General features: G+C 44.0%; 1 protein-coding gene across 7 annotated transcripts in view; it reads right to left on the bottom strand.

The window, feature by feature from the left end:
* Positions 1-6,604: 6,604 nt before the first annotated feature.
* The window catches only part of CARS2 (cysteinyl-tRNA synthetase 2, mitochondrial), a 69,823-nt gene continuing 57,579 nt past the window's right edge, over positions 6,605-18,848 (bottom strand). For 6 of the 7 annotated variants that reach the window (XM_025196081.1, XM_006017233.3, XM_025196082.1 and 3 more), the window contains 5 exons: positions 18,606-18,744; positions 17,791-17,914; positions 15,601-15,699; positions 11,755-12,006; positions 6,605-6,855 (listed from right to left, as the gene is read on the bottom strand). In XM_025196081.1, coding sequence (XP_025051866.1) covers positions 6,781-6,855; positions 11,755-12,006; positions 15,601-15,699; positions 17,791-17,914; positions 18,606-18,744 — 689 coding nt within the window. In that variant the 3' untranslated portion in view covers positions 6,605-6,780. Of the gene's footprint in view, positions 6,856-10,498; positions 10,572-11,754; positions 12,007-15,600; positions 15,700-17,790; positions 17,915-18,605; positions 18,745-18,848 lie in introns of those variants that run through there. The other variant, XM_025196080.1, reaches the window with a different exon arrangement.

Raw genomic sequence — 18,848 nt, forward strand, 5'->3', positions numbered from 1 at the left:
TTCCACCTGCAGCGGTTCATCTGGAGAACAGATAAGAGAGCCCTAGCAACAGAGAGGGAGGAGCACGTTCCATTGCTGGAGGAAGACAGGCCAGGCTTCACCAGTGTGGGAAGGATTGAGATGACTGCCACCAGGAAGAAGTGATGGTGGTGGTGGCTGGAGACTCCCTTGTGACAGAGAGAACCATCTGCTGAACTGACCTGCTGTCTCGGGGAGTCTCCTGCTTGCCCAGAGCCCGGATCAAGATGTCATGGAGGGACTATCAATGCTCATCCAGCACTCTGACTACTACCCATTGCTTCTCATCCATGTGGGCACAAATGATACTGCCAGGGGAGACCCTGAGCGTATCAAAAGTGACTACAAGGCTCTGGGTGCAAGGGGGGGGGGGTCTGGGGCTCAGGTTGTGTTCTCATTGATCCTTCCAGTCAGGGGAAAGGGCCTGGGCAGAAGCAAGAGCATCCTGCAGATCAATACCTGGCTGCGCAGGTGGTGTTGCCAGCAGGCCTTTGGCTGCTTCAACCATGGGATGCTCTTCTAAGGAGGAGGATTGCTGGGAAGAGATGGGATCCACCTGACGAAGAGGAAAGAGAGTCTTTGCAGGCTACTGGCTCGCTAACCTAGTGAGGAGGGCTTTAAACTAGGCTCACCAGGGGATGGAGACCAAAGCTCTGAGGTAAGTGGGGAAGCAAGAGACCTAAAGGAAGAGCAAGCAGGAGAGGGCAACAGGCGAGGTGTTCTCATACTTCCTGAGAAATCAAGGCAATCAACTAGTTACCTCAGGTGCCTGTACACAAATGCACGGAGCCTGCATTTGAAATGAGCGGGAAGACTTGAAAGTCCTTGCATAGTCACAGAACTATGATGCGACTGGAATAATGGATACTTGGTGGGAACTCACATGACTGGACCACTATCATGGATGAGTAACTGTTCAGGAAGGGCAGGTGGGGAGAACAGGAAGAGTTACATTTTATGTAAAAGAGCCATATGATTGCTTAGAGCTCTAGTATGAAACTGGAGATAGGCCTGTTGAAAGTCTGGGTTAGGGTAAGCAGGAAGATCAATGGGGATGATGTCATGGTGGGGATCTGCTATAGACCACCAGACCAGGAGGAAGTGGTGGATGAGGCTTTCTTCAAACAGCTAGCAGAGGTTTCCTGATCACAGGCCCTGGTTCTCATGGGAACTTCAGTCACCCTGACATCTGCTGAGAGGGCAATACAGCAGTGCACGGGCAATCCAGGAAGATTTTGGAGAGCATAGGGGACAACTTCCTGGTGCAAATGCTGAAGCAGCCAACTAGAAGCCATGCTCTTCTTGACCTGATGCTCACAAACAGGGAAGAATTGGTGGGGAATGTAGTTGTGGATGGGAACTTGGGCAGCAGTGCCCATGAGATGACTGAGTTCAGGATCCTGAGGAAAGGAAGGATGGAGGGCAGCAGAGTAAGGACCCTGGACTTCAGAAAAGCAGACTTCAACTCAATCATGGAACTAATGGGCAGGATCCCCTAGGAAGACAGTTTGAAGGGGAGAGGAGTCCAGGAGAGCTGGCTGTACCTTAAAGAAGCTTTACTGAGAGTGCAGGAACAAACCATCCTGATGTGCAGGAAAACTAGCAAGTATGGCAGAAGACCAGCTTGGCTTAGCAGGGAACTGTTCAGTAACTAAATCACAAAAATGAATCTTAATAGAAGTGGAAACATGGACAAATAACTAGGAAAGACTATAAGAGCATTGCTCGGGCATGCAGGGATAAAGTCAGAAATGCTAAAACACAATTGGAGTTGCAGCTAGCAAGGGATGCAAAGGTTAACGAAGGGTTTCTACAGGTATGTCAGTAACAAGAGGAGGATCAGGGAAAGTGCGAGTCCCTTACTGAATGGGGGAGGCAACCTTGTGACAGGATGTGGAAAAGGCTGTGAAGTGTTCAATGCCTTTTTTTGTCTCAATCTTTACAGGCAAGGTCAGCTCCCAGACTACTGCACCAGGCAGCAGAGCCTGGGGAGGAGGTGAACAGCCCTGTGGTGAAAGAACAGGTTAGGGACTATTTAGAAAAGCTGGATGCGTACAAATCCATGGGGCCGGATGAGATGCACCCAAGGGTGCTGAGGGATTTGGCTGATGCAATTGCAGAGCCACTGAGCATCATCTTTGAAAACTCATAGTGATCAGGAGAGGTCCCTGATGATTGGAAAAGGGCAAACATAGTGTCCATATTTAAGAAAGGGAAAAAGGAGGATCTAGGGAACTACAAACCAGTGAGCCTCACCTCAGTCCCTGGAAAAATTATGGAACAAATCCCTCAAGAAATCTGTTTCTAAGCACTTGGAGGAGAAAAAGGTTATTAGGAACAGTCAGCATGAATTCACCAGGGGCAAGTTATGCCTGACCAATCTGATTGCCTTCTATGATGTGGTGACTGGCTCTGTGGATGTAGGGAGACTGATGGATGTGGTGTACCTTGATTTTAGCAAGGTTTTTGATACAGTCCCCGCAACATTCTCACAGGCAAGCATAGTAGTATGGGCTGGATGAATGGACTGTAATGTGGATAGAAAACTGGCTGAAGCATTGGGCTCAGTAGTAATCAATGGATCCATGTCTAGTTGGCAACTGGTGTCAAGTGGAGTGCCCCAGGGGGTCAGTCCTGGGCCTAGTTTTATTCAATGTCTTCATCAATGACCTGGAAGATGACAACGAGTGCACCCTCAGTTTGCGGATGACACCAAGCTGTGGGTACTAGTAGATACGCTAGAGGGTAGGGTTGGGATTCAGAGTGACCTAGATGAATTGGAGGATTGGGCCAAAAGGAATCTCATGAGGTTCAACAAGGACAAGTGCAAAGTCCTGCACTTAGGATGGAACAATCCCATGCACCAGTGCAGGCTGGGGGCCGACTGGCTTGGGCAGCAGCTCTGCAGAAAAGGACTTGGGGGTTATGATAGACAATAAGCTGAATATGCGCCAGCAGTGTGTCGTTGTTGCCAAGAAGGCTAACGGCATACTGGGCTGTACGGGTGTTGCCAGTAAGTCAAGGGAAGTGATTATTCCCCTCTATTTGGCACTGGTGAGGCCACATCTGGAGTGCTGTGTTGTTTTGGGCCCCCCACTACAAAAAAGATGTGGACAAATTGGAGAGTCCAGCAGAGGGCAACAAAACAGGTGAGGGGGCTGGGGGACATGACTTATGAGGAGAGACTGAGGAAACTGGGCTTATTTAGTCTAGAAAAGAGAAGAATCAGAGGGGATTTAGTATTAGCCTTCAACTACCTGAAGGGGGGTTTGAAAAAGGAGACTGTTCTCAGTGGTGGCAGGTGACAGAACAAGGAGCAATGGTCTCAAATTCTAGCAAAGGAAGTTTAGGTTAGATATTAGGAAGAATTTTCACTAGGAGGGTAGCAAAGTAGTGGAACAGGTTACCCAGAGCGGTGGTGGAAGCTCCAGCCTTAGAGGTTTTCAAGACCCAGCTAGACAAAGCTTCGGCTGAGTTCTAGTTGGAGACAGTTCTACTTGAGCAAGGGATTGGATTAAGTGACCTGAAGTCCCTTCCAATCCTAATTTTCTCTGATTCTATAACAAAATACCAGCCCCAGTTTGTTGCCTATTGTTTACATTGTAACAGATTTCAGCTATCTACCTGTTGATTGAATGCACTAATCTCTAAATCATTGGTACTTGACCTAGGGCCCAAGGAATTGCCAGCTGGTCCAAAAATTTGACAGCAGGGGGAGCAGTGACATTAATTGCCATAGCTCCCCTGCTGTCAGATTTCCAGACCTATGGGGAGCCCTGGGGGCTAGATAATGTGGCCCTATGCACTGGCTTGCATCAACAGATGGTGTTGCTCTCTGTTCGTATCCAGCCTGCAGAGCTTGGCAAGCACAACTGTTTCATACTGGATCTGACATGTGGGTCAGGGCCAGCATGCCAAATAGCACCTGCAGACATTAACTCTGCAGTGGCTCAGGCCTATGGCCTGACCCTTTTTGCAGGATCCAGTCCCACCCCCACTCATCCATCCCCCAAGGCCAGAAAGGGTGAGCACCAGTGGGCATAGCATCTTTCAGACCCATCCATTTTGTAACTTCAGTTGTCCAGTCGTTAACTGCACAGTAACAATAACTGTCTTTGTACTCACTGACTCTGCTGTAGCACTTTCTGGAGTGATGGGGGAAGCAAGTGTCAAAGAGCAGCTATTAGAAGCCTTGAAAATGAAGGCAGAAAATTAGTTTCAGCACTGACCTACCCTGCTGTGTGGTTAATGCACCTTAAGTACACAGGGCTGTCAGTGCAGAGGTATTTGGCAGCTGCAATATGGACTTGCTTCTCTATTTTCAAGGCTTCTAAGAACAGCTCTGAAACTACTAGAAGCCTTGAAAATGGGAGGAACCACTCAACTTGGGGGATGCCGACAGCTTGTACTTATGCAGCACTGTTGCACTAAGTTTGGTTAAGCACATGGGGTGCCTGTACAGGTGTGGAAAGGCTGTTCCAACACACTTAGTGCATTGGAGCAGACTTGATTAATCAAGTGTGCTGGTGCATGGTAATAAGCACGATCCAGCCAGCCTCTGCCTCTCATGTATCAGCATCCCCATGCTTCAAAATGACAGCAGGGGTGATTTAACTAAAGCTTGTTTGACTAGCTTTAGTTAAAGAGCCCCTGCCACTCGTTCGAAGTGCAGGGTCACTGATACACAAGACCGTGCAAACGCTTCTCTAAAGTGCCCCACACCACCATAGCATGTGTAAAAATTAGGCCTGTGTGATGCTTTGGTCACCGATTCGATTTGGCGGCCAAATTTCCGAATCCTAATCGAATCAGGAGAAATTCTATGATTTGGACATAGACACAGCTTTATATGTTTTTTCTACATACTGCAAAGGTATCAGGCAGCTCACGAACACTGAGATGGTAGGGCAGATAGAGCATCCCACGGGAGCACAAGGGAGTCCCCCAGCCTGCTTGGTGGCAGACCCAGAAGTAGACCAGAAGCACTTTAGGTCCACTTCCAGGTCTGCCACAGAGGACCCCTCCCCCAGGGTGCTTCTTCGGGTAAAAAGAAGCAATGATCAAACTGACAGAGAGCAGATTTAGGCTAGACATCAGGAAAAACGTCTTCACAGTGAGGGTGGCCAAATCTTGGAATGGGCTTCCAAGGGAGGTGGTGCTCTCCCTTACCTTGGTGGGCCTTTAAGAGAAGGCTGGACAGGAGTCTGGCTGGGGTCATCTGACCCAAGCACTCTGTCCCTTCCGACCCTAGTATCTATGAATCTATGGCTGAATTGCTGATTCTCTGAATCGGAATCAAATCTTCAGATTCAGATTCAGCCGAATCGGGGGGGGGAATCAGGACAGCGATCCCAATCAACAAATCTAATCACCATCCCCCGAATCAAGCCAAATCCAAATTGAATAACGACCCACTTTGCACACCCCTAGTAAAAACCCCCATGGGCTTTTGTTTCAGTCTAGCAGCTGCGCATCTAAATGGAGTATGCCATAATTTGGATCCCCCAGAGCAGGCAATTTTGCTAAAATGTTCCATCCAATGATGAATCCTATTGGGAGAGGTGAAAGATCACTCCTACATAACCAGGTTCTGCAAGCACAAAAAACCCCTTTGGCATTCTTAACCTGTTTTTTTCCCCTAGCCCCACCTGTTGGGGAAGGCAAAGCCTATGTACAGTCCTGTTGACTGAGATTCTACATAAATCTAATACTCAAGTAGCAAGGTATAAAGCAATTTCTAACCTACTTGAATGCTCAGTGTTTTTAAACCAAGTATTTTCTCTGAAATTCAACAGCTCTTGGTTTCTAAATTTCCTTGCTATTGGGATCATAGTTTTTATGCAGTCTTAAAAGACAACACTGTTCCAAAAGCTGGCTGCTCTCAGTGCCAGCTACAACTGAGTTTGTTTTCAAATGCTTTTTCCACTGAGTCTAGGTGTCAAATGCTGCTCATTCAAAAACAAAAGGGGTTTCCTTTTTACAGGAGCAAGCGTCACATATCTCTGCCATCAATCTGAAAAGCCATTTGAGACTAGGTGGCCTTTAAGGGAAAAGATATAGGACTAATTTCAACTCCTCGTTCAAACAGGAGGGTAACAGCATGTCTACAGCATGCAAGATGGTGTCTGGTTTTGACACACTAGCCCTGCATATACCTAAGCCAGAAGTAGGCTTGCTGTACCAGGCAGTAGTTGTTGGCATGCATGCAGCACCCCAGTGGCATCATAACTGTACTGCTTTTGCTTTGTGCATACCTCTGTATGGCACAGCATCTCTCAGCAAGAAGTTACCTTGAGCTATACATGTGCCTTCCAGTCACTCTTGATAGTTTTATCAAAAACTATTGGTCTGGTTCTAATGGAACGGCTGTGCAGTCAGCAGCAGCCATCCAAAATGTGTGGAGGTCACAAAACCCATACCCATTTAACACATGCTGAAGATGGTTCAGACCAGATACTTGGGTTTAAGTTCCCGTTTTCACAGTAATTGCTGCATTATTTAGTAACATGGGTTGGTTTTGTTCAAATAATACTATCAATTTAGCTCATTATGTCACTGCAGGAAAAAAGAAAATAAAACAATGCCATTTTAATAATGAGAATTGTAGCAAGACTGGTATTGCTTCAGGTTACCACAATATTAATTACAGCAACTCTTGTAGTTTGCAGTTCCTTTCTGAAGTTTTTATTTGGGAATAATATTTACATCTGTTCCTAAAGTGACCAATGTCATACAATCAGTCCAAGCACGTCCTGTGCTAAATCATCTCTCTCTTTCAGTTCTTTGCTGTTCTCTTCTTTGATCCACAGCTTCCCACGTAGAAGTAGCCCCCCTATCCTGTAAGAATAAGTAGGTCAAACACACCATTTAATTACACATGGTACTTTGCACTGGCCTACATTTTATTCTGATCCTTATAACGTGTTAGAAGCAGTCTGAAGACATGAAACTCAACCAAAATGTTAGTTACAACATTTCAGAAAAGAGAGTTCTTTGAAGCTCGGTTAAAAAAAAATCTCTTCTCCCAAAAGTAAGGTTATTGATGTTAAAGAAAAGGGGTGACAAAATTTTATATAACTATTACTGTATTCTTCAAGTTTATGATAACTTTGAATTTAAGACGCACCTACGTTTTCTGACTGTAAGAAAATAATATACCCTCAAGTAAAGACACGCTTACAAGGATATAAGCTCTATGGTGGACTACAAGAGCTTTTGACTTTGAGTGTTTAAAACAAACAAACAAACAAACAAGACTTGGGCCATTTTTCAGAGTATTTCTTTTTAAAAAGTGACTTACATTTGAAAGAATGTGGTGCTTGATTGATTATTCAGTCTCTTGAATTATGGGGAGGGGTTTGGAGGAAGGGGTGCACCGATTTGCTCAGTTTATTCTGGTACTTAGTTGAAGCAATTATTGCCACTTCAGTTCTAAAGTTTTGTTAAACCCAGTTTCAAGCACAGGTGGATTGAATGCAGGAGGCTGCAATGCCTTCTTTCAACATAATGTTACACTTGATGGCCTTGGCTTAACAGAAAGGTCATCAAGTTTTCATGTTTAAAACTTTGAAAATTATCTCCTTCCTGATCATTAAGAAATTGCACATAAATTTTTCTTTTTAAAAACTTTAGAAGGATGATGGCTTAGTAAGGCTGTATTTCTATGACAGTATTTCCTTATTGCTGAGGCATTACAAAAGTCCAACTAAAAATTTCTTCCTCTTATAACCTAGCCGTTGTACTGTGGTTGGGGAAAATGCACTCGAAGACTGGCAATTTCAGCTAATGAGTTCTCAAATCTAGGGAATCTGATTGCTGGTCATGAACCATTTAAGGAGAAGTGCAGGCCTGAGTTTGATACCTGAACAAGTGAAACTGCCGCAGAATAATAGAATACTGTTGACAGCAAAGAATATTTTACTCAAAACAAAAGTAATCCACTGAGTTTGCAGAAGACCAAATATTATATTTAATATACAGTTCTAAAATATATTTCTAAGATTTGTTTGTTTAAAGTTATGCAACTTAAACCTAATCTTCTTAGACTGCACAGTAGGAGGGCGACTGGATGCCTGAATTGGAACTTACCATTTTTAAATACTCAGATGTTATAGTGAAAGTGAAAACTGTTAAGAGCATAAGAAAATAGACTTCTCTGAAAGCTTGTTTAAAGTCAGGCTCAAAGAAAGAAGAAGTTCTGTGCACTACAGGGCAGCCAGAAGCCTCCAAATCTAAGCAACAGTTGGTTGATCTAATAAAAGATACCCGATTTACTCAAAGAACCTCGTCTACCCATGTCCTTAGACCAACACAGCTACAACCTGCACCCCTGGTTATGAGTTCTCACACTTAGTTTTAAAGAGCAAGAAAGAGAGGCCTCACTTCACTAACACTGGATGTATGTATATCTTGGCAGAAAAGCTCCAGACTGTCCCCCTTGTGTATGTCAGTAAGAGAACTGGTACAAACAAGGTTCATGTGGCCACTTGTACCTTTTCTACAGATGAGCTTCTGCCGTTTCTACGACAGTTGGACAAAAGCAACACAATCTTCATACAGAATAAGGCACAGGAGAAAACAGCTGAGCTTAAGATGGTTAATAAGAAATTTAAATGGTCACATGGAGTTGTTTAGAACACATGCAGATCAACTTAACACAAAACGTGCCAGGGTCAGTTTTGTGTTGGGTAGATTCAAAGGTTCTGATAAGTAAATGGGGTTCAGGCTAACACTGAGGGCCAGATTTAACACGGGGGGGTGTGCCTGCCCCCACCCCCCAAAGTGATCTAAGACTTGGAATTTCTTCATGCAAGACATAAGGAGTAAGGTCCCTCAAAAAGGTAAGAGACCCCCCTCCATACACACTTTGGGCACACACAGGAAACAAAGCAGAGGGAAATATGTGTTTGAAATCCTGCCCCTCCTTTCCAAGCTTATGTGCCTCCACCCGCTTGAGGCTCACGGCCCTTTCCTGAGGGTAGGCACCCACAACTGTTTTTTCAGGAGAAGCAAGCTGGGCTCATGCTATAGAACACAGTCCTGGAGGAGCAGGTGGTTGTGCCAGTGGCTACAGCACTCACTCAGGAAGTTGGCAATCCAGATTTGATGCCCAAAACCCCATCCTCCCCTTTATAGAACAGAACCCTCCCCACTAGGCTATACATTAAGCTAAGTTAGGTGAATCTCCACCTCGACAACTACTAGCTTCTCAACTACTGAAGCTGGTTCCCTGTGCAGACAGGGATGCAAAGTGTCTTGCATGAGTCAGAAAGAGAGGGCACAGGAAGTAGCAACTGTGCAGCCCATAAGCAGGATCTGGATCACAGCATTTTTTCGGGACATGTTTTGTGGATTCTGTAGCCCACTGGATTGGGATCTGGAGGGGAGCTAAGCAGAGGAGAGCCTGCCTAGTTTGTTGTTCCAAAAGATCCCAGGTGCTCAAAACTGCTACCATGGAAGCCACTGTCAGCATGCCTGGAGGCAGACTTCAGCACCTCCAGGGGTACAGCAGCTACCATCAGAGCATTTTGCAGATCTGTATTTTGGTCTTGGCACCTGCATCCCTTTGAGATAAGCCATAAGAGAAACAAGGTGGGACATACAGGGTGGGAACGGACAAATCGCCCGACTTCTCATTTGTGCTGCCATAAAAATGTTTAAGGCAGCACAAATGCTGAGCAAATAGATGTTGATACCCTTTGTGTGCCACAGGAAAAAAAACAGGGGTGTAACAAAAGGTGGTAACAGACACTGCTGCTTTATTGCAGTGGACATCTAATACCTTTGTGGCAGAAGAGTACAACAGCTTGCATGCCTGCCACCCCAGACAGGTGCTGAGGGGCCCTCAAGCTCCCAGAGCACCTGCCTGCTTTCCCCGCTTACAGGAAGGATCCCCAGGAAATCTTGGGTGCTGCTCCACAAGCGGGGAAGTCATGGTGACCTGCCCAGCCAGACCCATTCCTCTGCAATCGTAGAGGAGTAGGTTTGGCTGAGCAGGGAAGTGCTTTTCCCTGCTCAGTCAGACCCATCTCCCTGGCAATTCCTGGGGAGTGGTCTGGCTGAGCAGGGAAAGTGGTGAGATCCCATTATCCCTTGTCCAGTGCCATCAAAAGCAGGAGAATGGGCAATATGTTTTTTACCCAATGAATTAGATCAGCTGTGCCATGACGTATCATGGTACAGCTGATCAGCTTCATTCAGCAACATCTGTTTCTAGCCACAAGGGATTATACTGAATGTCAAAACTTTAAATGCTTGAACTGCAAAACAGTGGGATGGATCCTGGCTGAGGCCAGATTTTGTAACAGGGCAAAAAATAGCCATAAAGCTAAATTCACATCCTGCAAACAGGAGGAGATACCAAAATAGAGTACAAAGAGAGAGAGAGAAAGCAGTTTCTCTTACTGTTATCATCATATTTTGATGTACAGTTTTGCATTGTACTCTATATGCATATTATAGAAATCTAAATAATTCTACTTAATACCTGTTTAGGATGCTTAAATTAGGAATATAAATCCTGGGCACACTTGCCTCTCTTTTTAAAGACAACTCTGAAAAGATAAAAACAGCAGATAAGATTCTAGCTTTCTGGAATGGTAGTCCTTTCGTAAGCATCACACAATAGTGTGCACAGCCTTGAGACTATAATGGGGTCCACACAAATCACTTTTACACCGAACCAGGATCTAATGATTTACAAACAAACATCTCAGTATGTTGTTTCAGAACTAGTGAGTGGGAAACAACTGTTTTTGTCACTTAAGAGCTGTAAGTTGCCATTCCAAATTGGAACTGATATTTGTATCCTCCTGCTTATAAAGTGATGCAAGATAAAAGTATGAGCCTTGGGTCACAGGGTAGGAAGACAACAAAGAAAAGAGTGCTTTAGAGGGGAAAGAGGTGCTCAGTAGGAAGCAACTAGCAATTCCCTGTACTGGGAGCGATACATAAAATAACAGAGGCTGAAGCAAAAGGTGAAAAGGGCAGTAAAGCAAGAGGAATTGAGAGTAATAGCATTAGCTAAAGTGAGCTCACATAGGGGTCTTCAAAGCACGCGGAGACAGTAAGCCAATGAAGGGATTTTTCACAAGGGGGGAAGCCATGGCTTCGCTAATGGAAAAGGAAAATTAACAGTGGCATTAGGGATAGGCTGGAGGCAGAGAGGGCTGGAAAGGAGAGAGGGCAGCTAGAGAAATCAAGTGATTAAGGATTAGACACAGTTAGGCTAGTGTGGAAGGAATAGAGCTATTAAAGAAGCGAGAGGACTTTTCACAGAGCTTAGGAAAGACTTAACTTCTGAAAAAATTCTCTTTTCTCTCCAAACCTGGAGTTAATGAAGAGCACTAAAGGTCAGTGCAGAACCAGGTCCCCTCTGCCTTTCAATTCCACTCCAATATACTGAAACAAATACCACTCCTAAAATCCAGTTTAATCCAAGGAAAGACTACTTGGAGGATTTCAGACCAGGACAAGAAATGTGATTTGGCCATCGAAAATCCTCTCTAATTGCAAAAGCAGCAATAGGCTGAATGGAAATGTGTGGGGGAGGAGGGAACAAAAGGCTAGCCTTTCCATCTCCCAACAGCTTAATTTCTACCTGTGACTATCCCAGCAGTGCAAAGTGCAGGGCACAGGACTGAAAGCTGCTGACAAAGGACATGTAAAAGGGGGAAACAAATGTTGGCTTAATAGAACTACTGAAAGGTCTTGCAAAGACAATATTGTGTCCTGTACCTTTATGTTGATTCCAAATGCAGCAAGGTCCCGACGCAGGTTGTCACAAGCCTGCAGAAGGGGCTCCCTCTCCAGCAATAACAACCGTCTCTTTTCTTTCTCTTCCAGTTTGGCTTCCTGGGATTGCACGGTACTTTCTACCTCTGTTGCTTCAGGCATTGCACGAGCATAATTGCGCACCTTGATACGGAAATTTACTAGCTCATCAATCACACCAGAGAACATGACTGGAGTTCTGTCTTCTGAAATAACCTATAAATCAAATGCAGCATTATTAAAGGGCTTTGGAAAGGAGCTAAACAATATTTATTCACCAGCACAAATCCTAACCCAAAGCCCTGGCTACGCCCACAGTTGTGCCACTTGAGCTATTCTGATACAATTAGAGCAATATACCCTCTACTCCTCCACAGATGTGACATTTGTGAGTACAGCAGCACAAGTTGGTTATTCCTCTGCATGAAGGGGAATAAACTACCCTGATGTAAGTCATCTTTGTACTGACATAGCTTGGGTCCATAAAATTATACTTTTGTACTGGCTCACATTTACCACAATCCAAGAAGGCTCCGAATTTAAGACAACCCCCCCAAAATTAATCATTAACAATCCTTCACTAAAACTATTCTGGCAGCAAAAGAGCTAAATAGATTAGGCCCATATCACGAACTACCAGAGGTGAGGTTTCTGCAGTTCAATCTTGCCCTAACTCACAGATACAAAAGAGACTGAACAAGGCAAATCTCCTTCTGCCATACCACCTCTAACAGGTGGGAAACCTGCCAAGATCAGCAACACCAGCAGCTAAGCCCTCTTTAAATCCCTCTTTATGTCTTAAGTTTGCTGAAATGCCTACATGACTTTAACATCCAACAACAGCCAGGGAGATGACAAAATGAGCCAGCCACTGTGCAACATGCACAATTCTGCTGTTAGTCTGTCCTCCTCCTGTTCCTCTTCCCCTTCCTCCCCCCCACCTCATAGTTCATGTACCTGTTGTGTCTAGTTGTCCCTTCCCATGTTTGCATGGAGCACACATGCTGTTCCTACTTTACTATTCCTAGGTACTATTACAACAGAAACACTAAGCAATAGTTATAGAAGTAGTCTCTAACAACCCTACTTAGTATAAAGAGAAATAGTCCATCCTTAGTGTCTGCACTCGTTTGCATGAGGACAGCGCAGTGTTCCTTGTCAGAGTTGTGATCCAGACTGAATTTAAAGAGGGGAAAGGAGGAAGAGTCCATAGCCTGTTAAATTAATAAAAAGGGGCAATGGTATTTTACCATTTAGCACAAGGGAGGGACAATCGGTCCTGTTGATTCCCAAGGACATGCATGCTTTAATACCACATTCAGCACACAATGTCCCCCGTTCCATGAGAAAGCACTAGGAGATGCCAAAGTTCACATCCTCATTCATCCATCTCCAAGCAAGCGCAGGCACTAAGGATGGAAATAGACAATGCCTTTGTACTGTCAAGCAAATGGATGTCTATATCATGTTGCAAATGCCCAACATCTATGGAGGTGACAAAGGGGATACTAGTTTCTGCTGTTTTGTTGCTGCAGACATCTATTTGCTTTATGGTACAAGAATGCAGGTAATCTAGAGCTACCCGGGCTCTCCAGCTACCCTGAGCAGGTGCTCCAGGGGCTTGCAGGGCTCAGTCGTGCATGGGAATTCCTGGGGCATGTGGGATCCAGAGCCAGGAACACCTGCCTGGCTTTCCCTTCTTACAGAGGCACATCCTGGGCAATCTCCAGGGCACAATTCTGTAAGTGAGGAAAGTCAAAGTTCCCCACTTAGAGACATGTTCCAGAGGTTGGCTGGGGCACATCTCTGCAGGTGGGAAAACCTGGTTTTCCCCACTTAGAGACATGCCTTGGAGATTCCCCAGGGCATGTCTCTAAGTGGGAAGGACACTGCCTGTTGTCCTGCAGGAACAGGACTCTGCTCAATGAGGGAAAATGGACAATGTACGTTTCACCCAATGAAGTGGATCAGTTGTGGCGGGATACATCTCAGCACAGCCGATCAGTTTCATTTGGCAACTTCTGTTTATACCCTCAGTGATAATGTTTTCTATGCATCAGCAAGACGAGATTTTCCAGCAATGAGTGGGAAGCAGCTGGCATTGATGCCCAATATGGTTTTCCAGGGCAAGAACTAGGTAATCACCTTCAGCACACTTGATCACATTTATTTTGCCAGTAGCATCATATACATTTAAAGTGGAAGGTAGCACTGTATGCTCTACTAATAGCACTGACATTTCAGGAAACAAAATTATTTTTCTCTTCTTAAAGAGATGGATCTAGCAGGCTAGTAGCACAGCTAAGAATGGTTTTCTAGCAGAATGCAATCCAGGCCACCACTTCTATTCAGTTACAAAACTTTTTTTGGGGGGGGGGGGGGGAGGGGGGGGGGGCAAGGACAACACAGAAAATGCTCTTCTAATCTTACTGCATAGCAACAGCCTCTGTACCACCCAAAAGCCCAGAGAATCCCACATAGCATGGTCCAAGTTAGAAATGCATCAAGGCATATATCCTAGCTAGGTTTAAAAAGGTCACAGAATTCACAGGAACATGTTCTACATGAAAATTATGCACAACTCTCCCGAAGGCAGCAGGTTATCAAAAATGAACCATGCAGCTAAACTGTAGAAGCCAAATACACAAAAAACTGCTCTTGCTGAAACAACAGTAAAAAATATCAAGATAATATATTAAGTCATAGCTAAGCAACAGTTCATTGCTAATGGCTTAAAATGAATATTTCTTGTTATCAATATTTTTATCTGCATCCTAAAAAAAAAAATGTTGGCAGGACAGGTGTGCTACCCAGCCCAACAAAAGGAAGTCCCCTCACTGTTTGCAGATACTACTATATTCCAAATTTCACCCACAGAAAAATCCCCTCTCTCATTTTCCAAGTTGCTTTCCTTTCACATACTACTGAGATATTACCTTTGGATTTAATATCTCACTACAAAGAAGTCTGACTTGTGTGATTCATGGGCATCTTTTCCCTCCCCCTTTTCTACCTGTATACAAGTATGAATATGATGGTCTCAGTCCTTCAAGCTTATTATTGTACAAATTCCCCAAACTCTCGTTTTTTACTCCACCAGTGACACAACACAGGCCGTGTCCACAAGAGCATAAATATTTGGTTCCCTGGGGACAACTACCAGTGGCACACCTTGTCCTGCCGCTAGTTATCCCTGGGCAAACCTGTGCCACGCGCCCTCTGGTGCACGGTAAGTTACCCTAGGTGGGGTAGAGGAGGCTAAGGCCAACACTGGGTTTGCCCCAGCAGCCTTACCTGGGGGCCTCCAAGGGCTGCAGCAACAGCAATCCTGCCAATTGGAGGCTGGCTGGCAGCCAAAGCATGACTGACTGGCTCAGCTCGAGTTTTGATGCTGGCCCCACATGTGCTGCTCCACATTTTGTTTTGTTTTTGCGTGGGTTTTTTGGGTGTTTTTTGTTTTACTCCTGGATAGGAGGGGTCAACCCCCTCTCTTCCCGCACTGCTCCCTTGCAGCACAGAAAACACCTAAATATGTGGTACGTGGTGCTGCAAACATGTCTGCAGCACCACATACCGCACGGCCACACTCATGGCCAGACATGGCCATAAAATGCAAAGGAATATTTCAACCCAGTTTGCTCTCCAATGCTCATTTGTGCAAGAGGATTAACTCTTGCACACCATGACCGTTCATTTCTCAGTGTTTCTGCATCAACTACCTTTGACCTTGATTTCCTCATTTATTTTAACATTTCTGCAAAGTATTCCATGAGCAATTACTATATTATACATAAGAGAGATATTTCATACCTGTCTTTCTCCAAGAGATATTCCGACTGTGTTAAAAAGGTTTTCGATATAGGAGATTATGGCTGCATACACAATCGGGCTTCTAGGGGATCCAACTTCCTGTTAAAAGCCACAGAAACAAGTTGTCCAAATAAGTTTGCTACAGAAAATGCACCTCTCCAGCCTTGCCAATATTAACCAGCTCTGTGGATACATCTCACCCGCATAGGAGCACTTTTTCAGAAACAAGTCTTTTGCCAATTTACCTTACATCACTCATGATGAGTTTGAAGCCAAACCGAGACAAGATCCTTTTCTCCAAAAACAAAAGTGGTGTGCAGAAGTGTCATATTTTAAATTCACCTCTTACCTTATACGGAAGAAGTTTTCTACAAACACGAAGAAAACAAAACAGGCGGCTCTAAGGATATCCAGGTGAATCAGCTGTATAAACCCTTTTGAACATTACTCGTCTTACTGATTTAGATACTGCAAAGACCGTTTTGAAATAGCTTACAGAATTTGACTGCCCAGGAATAGTGTTTTAAACACTGCTTTACTTACTACTTCTATATTTACCCAACGCTAATTCAAAATTAAAATGCAAGACCAGGAGAATACACTTGCAGCGCAAAAACCTGGTTAGCAAAGAGTTATAGCACAAGTGGAAGCAAATATAAGATGCAGCAGGAAATGGTTCCGGGTCAGGTTTTATTCAACATCTTCATTAATGATTGGCATAAACATAAATAGCATGAAATTTACAAAAGGTATTAAATTGGAAAAGTAGCTGAAACCAACAGTCAAGAAAAACAAACACAAATGATGCACCAAAGATCAGACACATGGGAAGAAACAACAAAATGAGTGTGTTTGGGGAATATGCAAGCCAATGGGTCTCAAAGGAAAAAGATCTGAACACTTGTATGGTACACAGGAGGGCAAAGCACAGGAAGCAGCAGTGCTCAGAGAGATGCTGGGCAGCACACTTAGAGGTCGCAGCAAGGAGGAATCTATGTAGGACGATAAGGCTGCCTAGGCCATGGAGTCCAGCCCCTGCATTTGCAGGCACTCATTAACTAAAGGTTTCCCCAGAATTGCCACCCTGAACCCACAATCCCACAGAACAATGTTCTCACAGCAGGTCACAGACAGATATCAGGAAGACAAAGCTATTGCTAATGTACCACCACTGCAACAGCAAGGAAACTAGATCAGATGTAGCTGCCTCAAATGTATCATCCAATTGTCAGAAGATCTGAGATTTTTGTTAATCCAAACAGCTGTGTGAAGGATCTGAACTGCAACCTGAGATTGGCTCAGAAGAACTTTCTAAAGAAATGGAAAGGTGAGGATTAAGAACCTAAATCTGAGACTGGTATTCCTACAGGACTGACAGGAGACAGGGATTTAAAAAAAAAAAGTGAATAAAACTCATCTTTAAGTGAGCTACTGCCATATTCCAAGTCCGGTTATCCCAGTACAGATAAACCATGAAATTGGCAATTAAGCAGCTGGGCAACAAAGCAGAGCAGTTATGTAATTTACCAAAACTGAAGGACAAAGTCAGCCAAAAGGGGTAGGACCCAGGACGTGCAATTTCATGCCTATGCTCCATTTTTATCCCTGAGCTGCTACATCCAACCAACAAGATATTCCTCTGCTTCAGCATCAGCAAATCTGAAATGGGGCCTCGAATTGCCAACTAATAGTTTTGAAGTGTGGAGGGGGGTGGGGGTGTCTTGATTTGCCCATAGCAAAGGTGAGTTCTGAAATCTGAATGAGATGGATACAGTATAAACCACAATTGCCACCTCATGCACCAGAAGTCCTGGCCAAGGTTTTTTGTTTATAAAAGAAATTCGTACCAACCTATCCCCAGTATTTTAATGGTGAAGTAGGATAATATGCAACTGTATCCAACAGACATTAATATCCATGACATAGTGAAACATCTTCAGGTCTTTCCAATGTCTTATCTATGGACACAGGACAGCAGCAGTGAAAGATGCTTTGGCCATGGAGTATAAAACAGCAGCAGCCCAAAATTTTAGAGATGCAAAATGGACTAATGTGTGCCATCAAGACTGTCATTTTGCAGAGCTTTGTTTCTGCTGGTCTCTTACGTGAACAATAAACTAATCTGTCTATATTAAACAGTAGGGCTGTGGACAGCTGTCATTTTCTGATCTCTGTATCCTAATGGGTTACCTTAGTAACAGCCTTAAGCTGTCTGTTGCCATGGTGAATGAGGTCCATAATTGCAGAAACAGCCCTGGAGGTGTCGAAGTCATCTGCAAATGCAGCCTTCACATTCACTTTTGTGTTGGCTAGCCTTCGAGAAGAAAATGTAACATTTCAGATAAGATGAACAAGATGCCAGCCATATATTGAATTCATCAGCAATCAGCCACAGGGAGTCATCAAATGACACTGTCATTTTGTTCTGAGCTGTTCTATGATGCAAACTGCTACACTGATCTGGAGGCTGCATGCTTCAGTGTGAAAGCAGAAAGTTATGTCTGTCGAAATCTTAAACGCTACTTCCATTCATCGCAGGAGTTGACAATATGAAATTTAATGTCTGAAATTCCGCTTTTACAGATTACTTGTATTAACTATGTTCAATTCTCCAATTACCCTTTCTCCTTTGTTTAATTTATTAACATACAGTGGTGTTTACACCCTGGCATCCCTACAGCTTTAAATAGTGGAAGTGGAAGCTAGTTCAGAAAAAATGGGCACAAGCAACCTAGGTAAGACCACACTAAAAAAAAAAAATAATAATACAGCATGTAACAAACTGGATTAGACTGTGCAGAAAAGCTACAACAAGACATAGGAAGGGGAGAAAGGGACAACTAGAAGGTGAAAAGGAAGATGTAAAGAATGTTTCTCTGTCCCATTTAGACTGAGCAGATGCAATTTTTTTGTTAACCTTCTTAACACTATGTAATCTGGCTCAAAGTTTAACTCCCTGTTCATACAACTAGATTCTTCAAGCCATTAATGTTGTGCACACTTACCTCTCCCACAATACATCTTCTCTAATGGGCTCACACACCAGCTGTCCTTTTATATAAGTATTTGCATCATTAATAAAAGAAGAAATTGCCCAAAGGAGGTTCTTTGCATCATCCATGCTCTCGTCACTAAATTCAGTTGCTAAGAAAATAAAAATTTCATGGAGGTGTTATGATGCAGAAGATGCTGCCTAACAGGAGCTACTACAAGAAATAAAGAAAGAACCCTCATTTCTTGTAATAGTT

Source organism: Alligator sinensis, unplaced genomic scaffold, assembly GCF_000455745.1.
Source record: "Alligator sinensis unplaced genomic scaffold, ASM45574v1 scaffold288_1, whole genome shotgun sequence".
Taxonomy (NCBI): domain Eukaryota; kingdom Metazoa; phylum Chordata; order Crocodylia; family Alligatoridae; genus Alligator; species Alligator sinensis.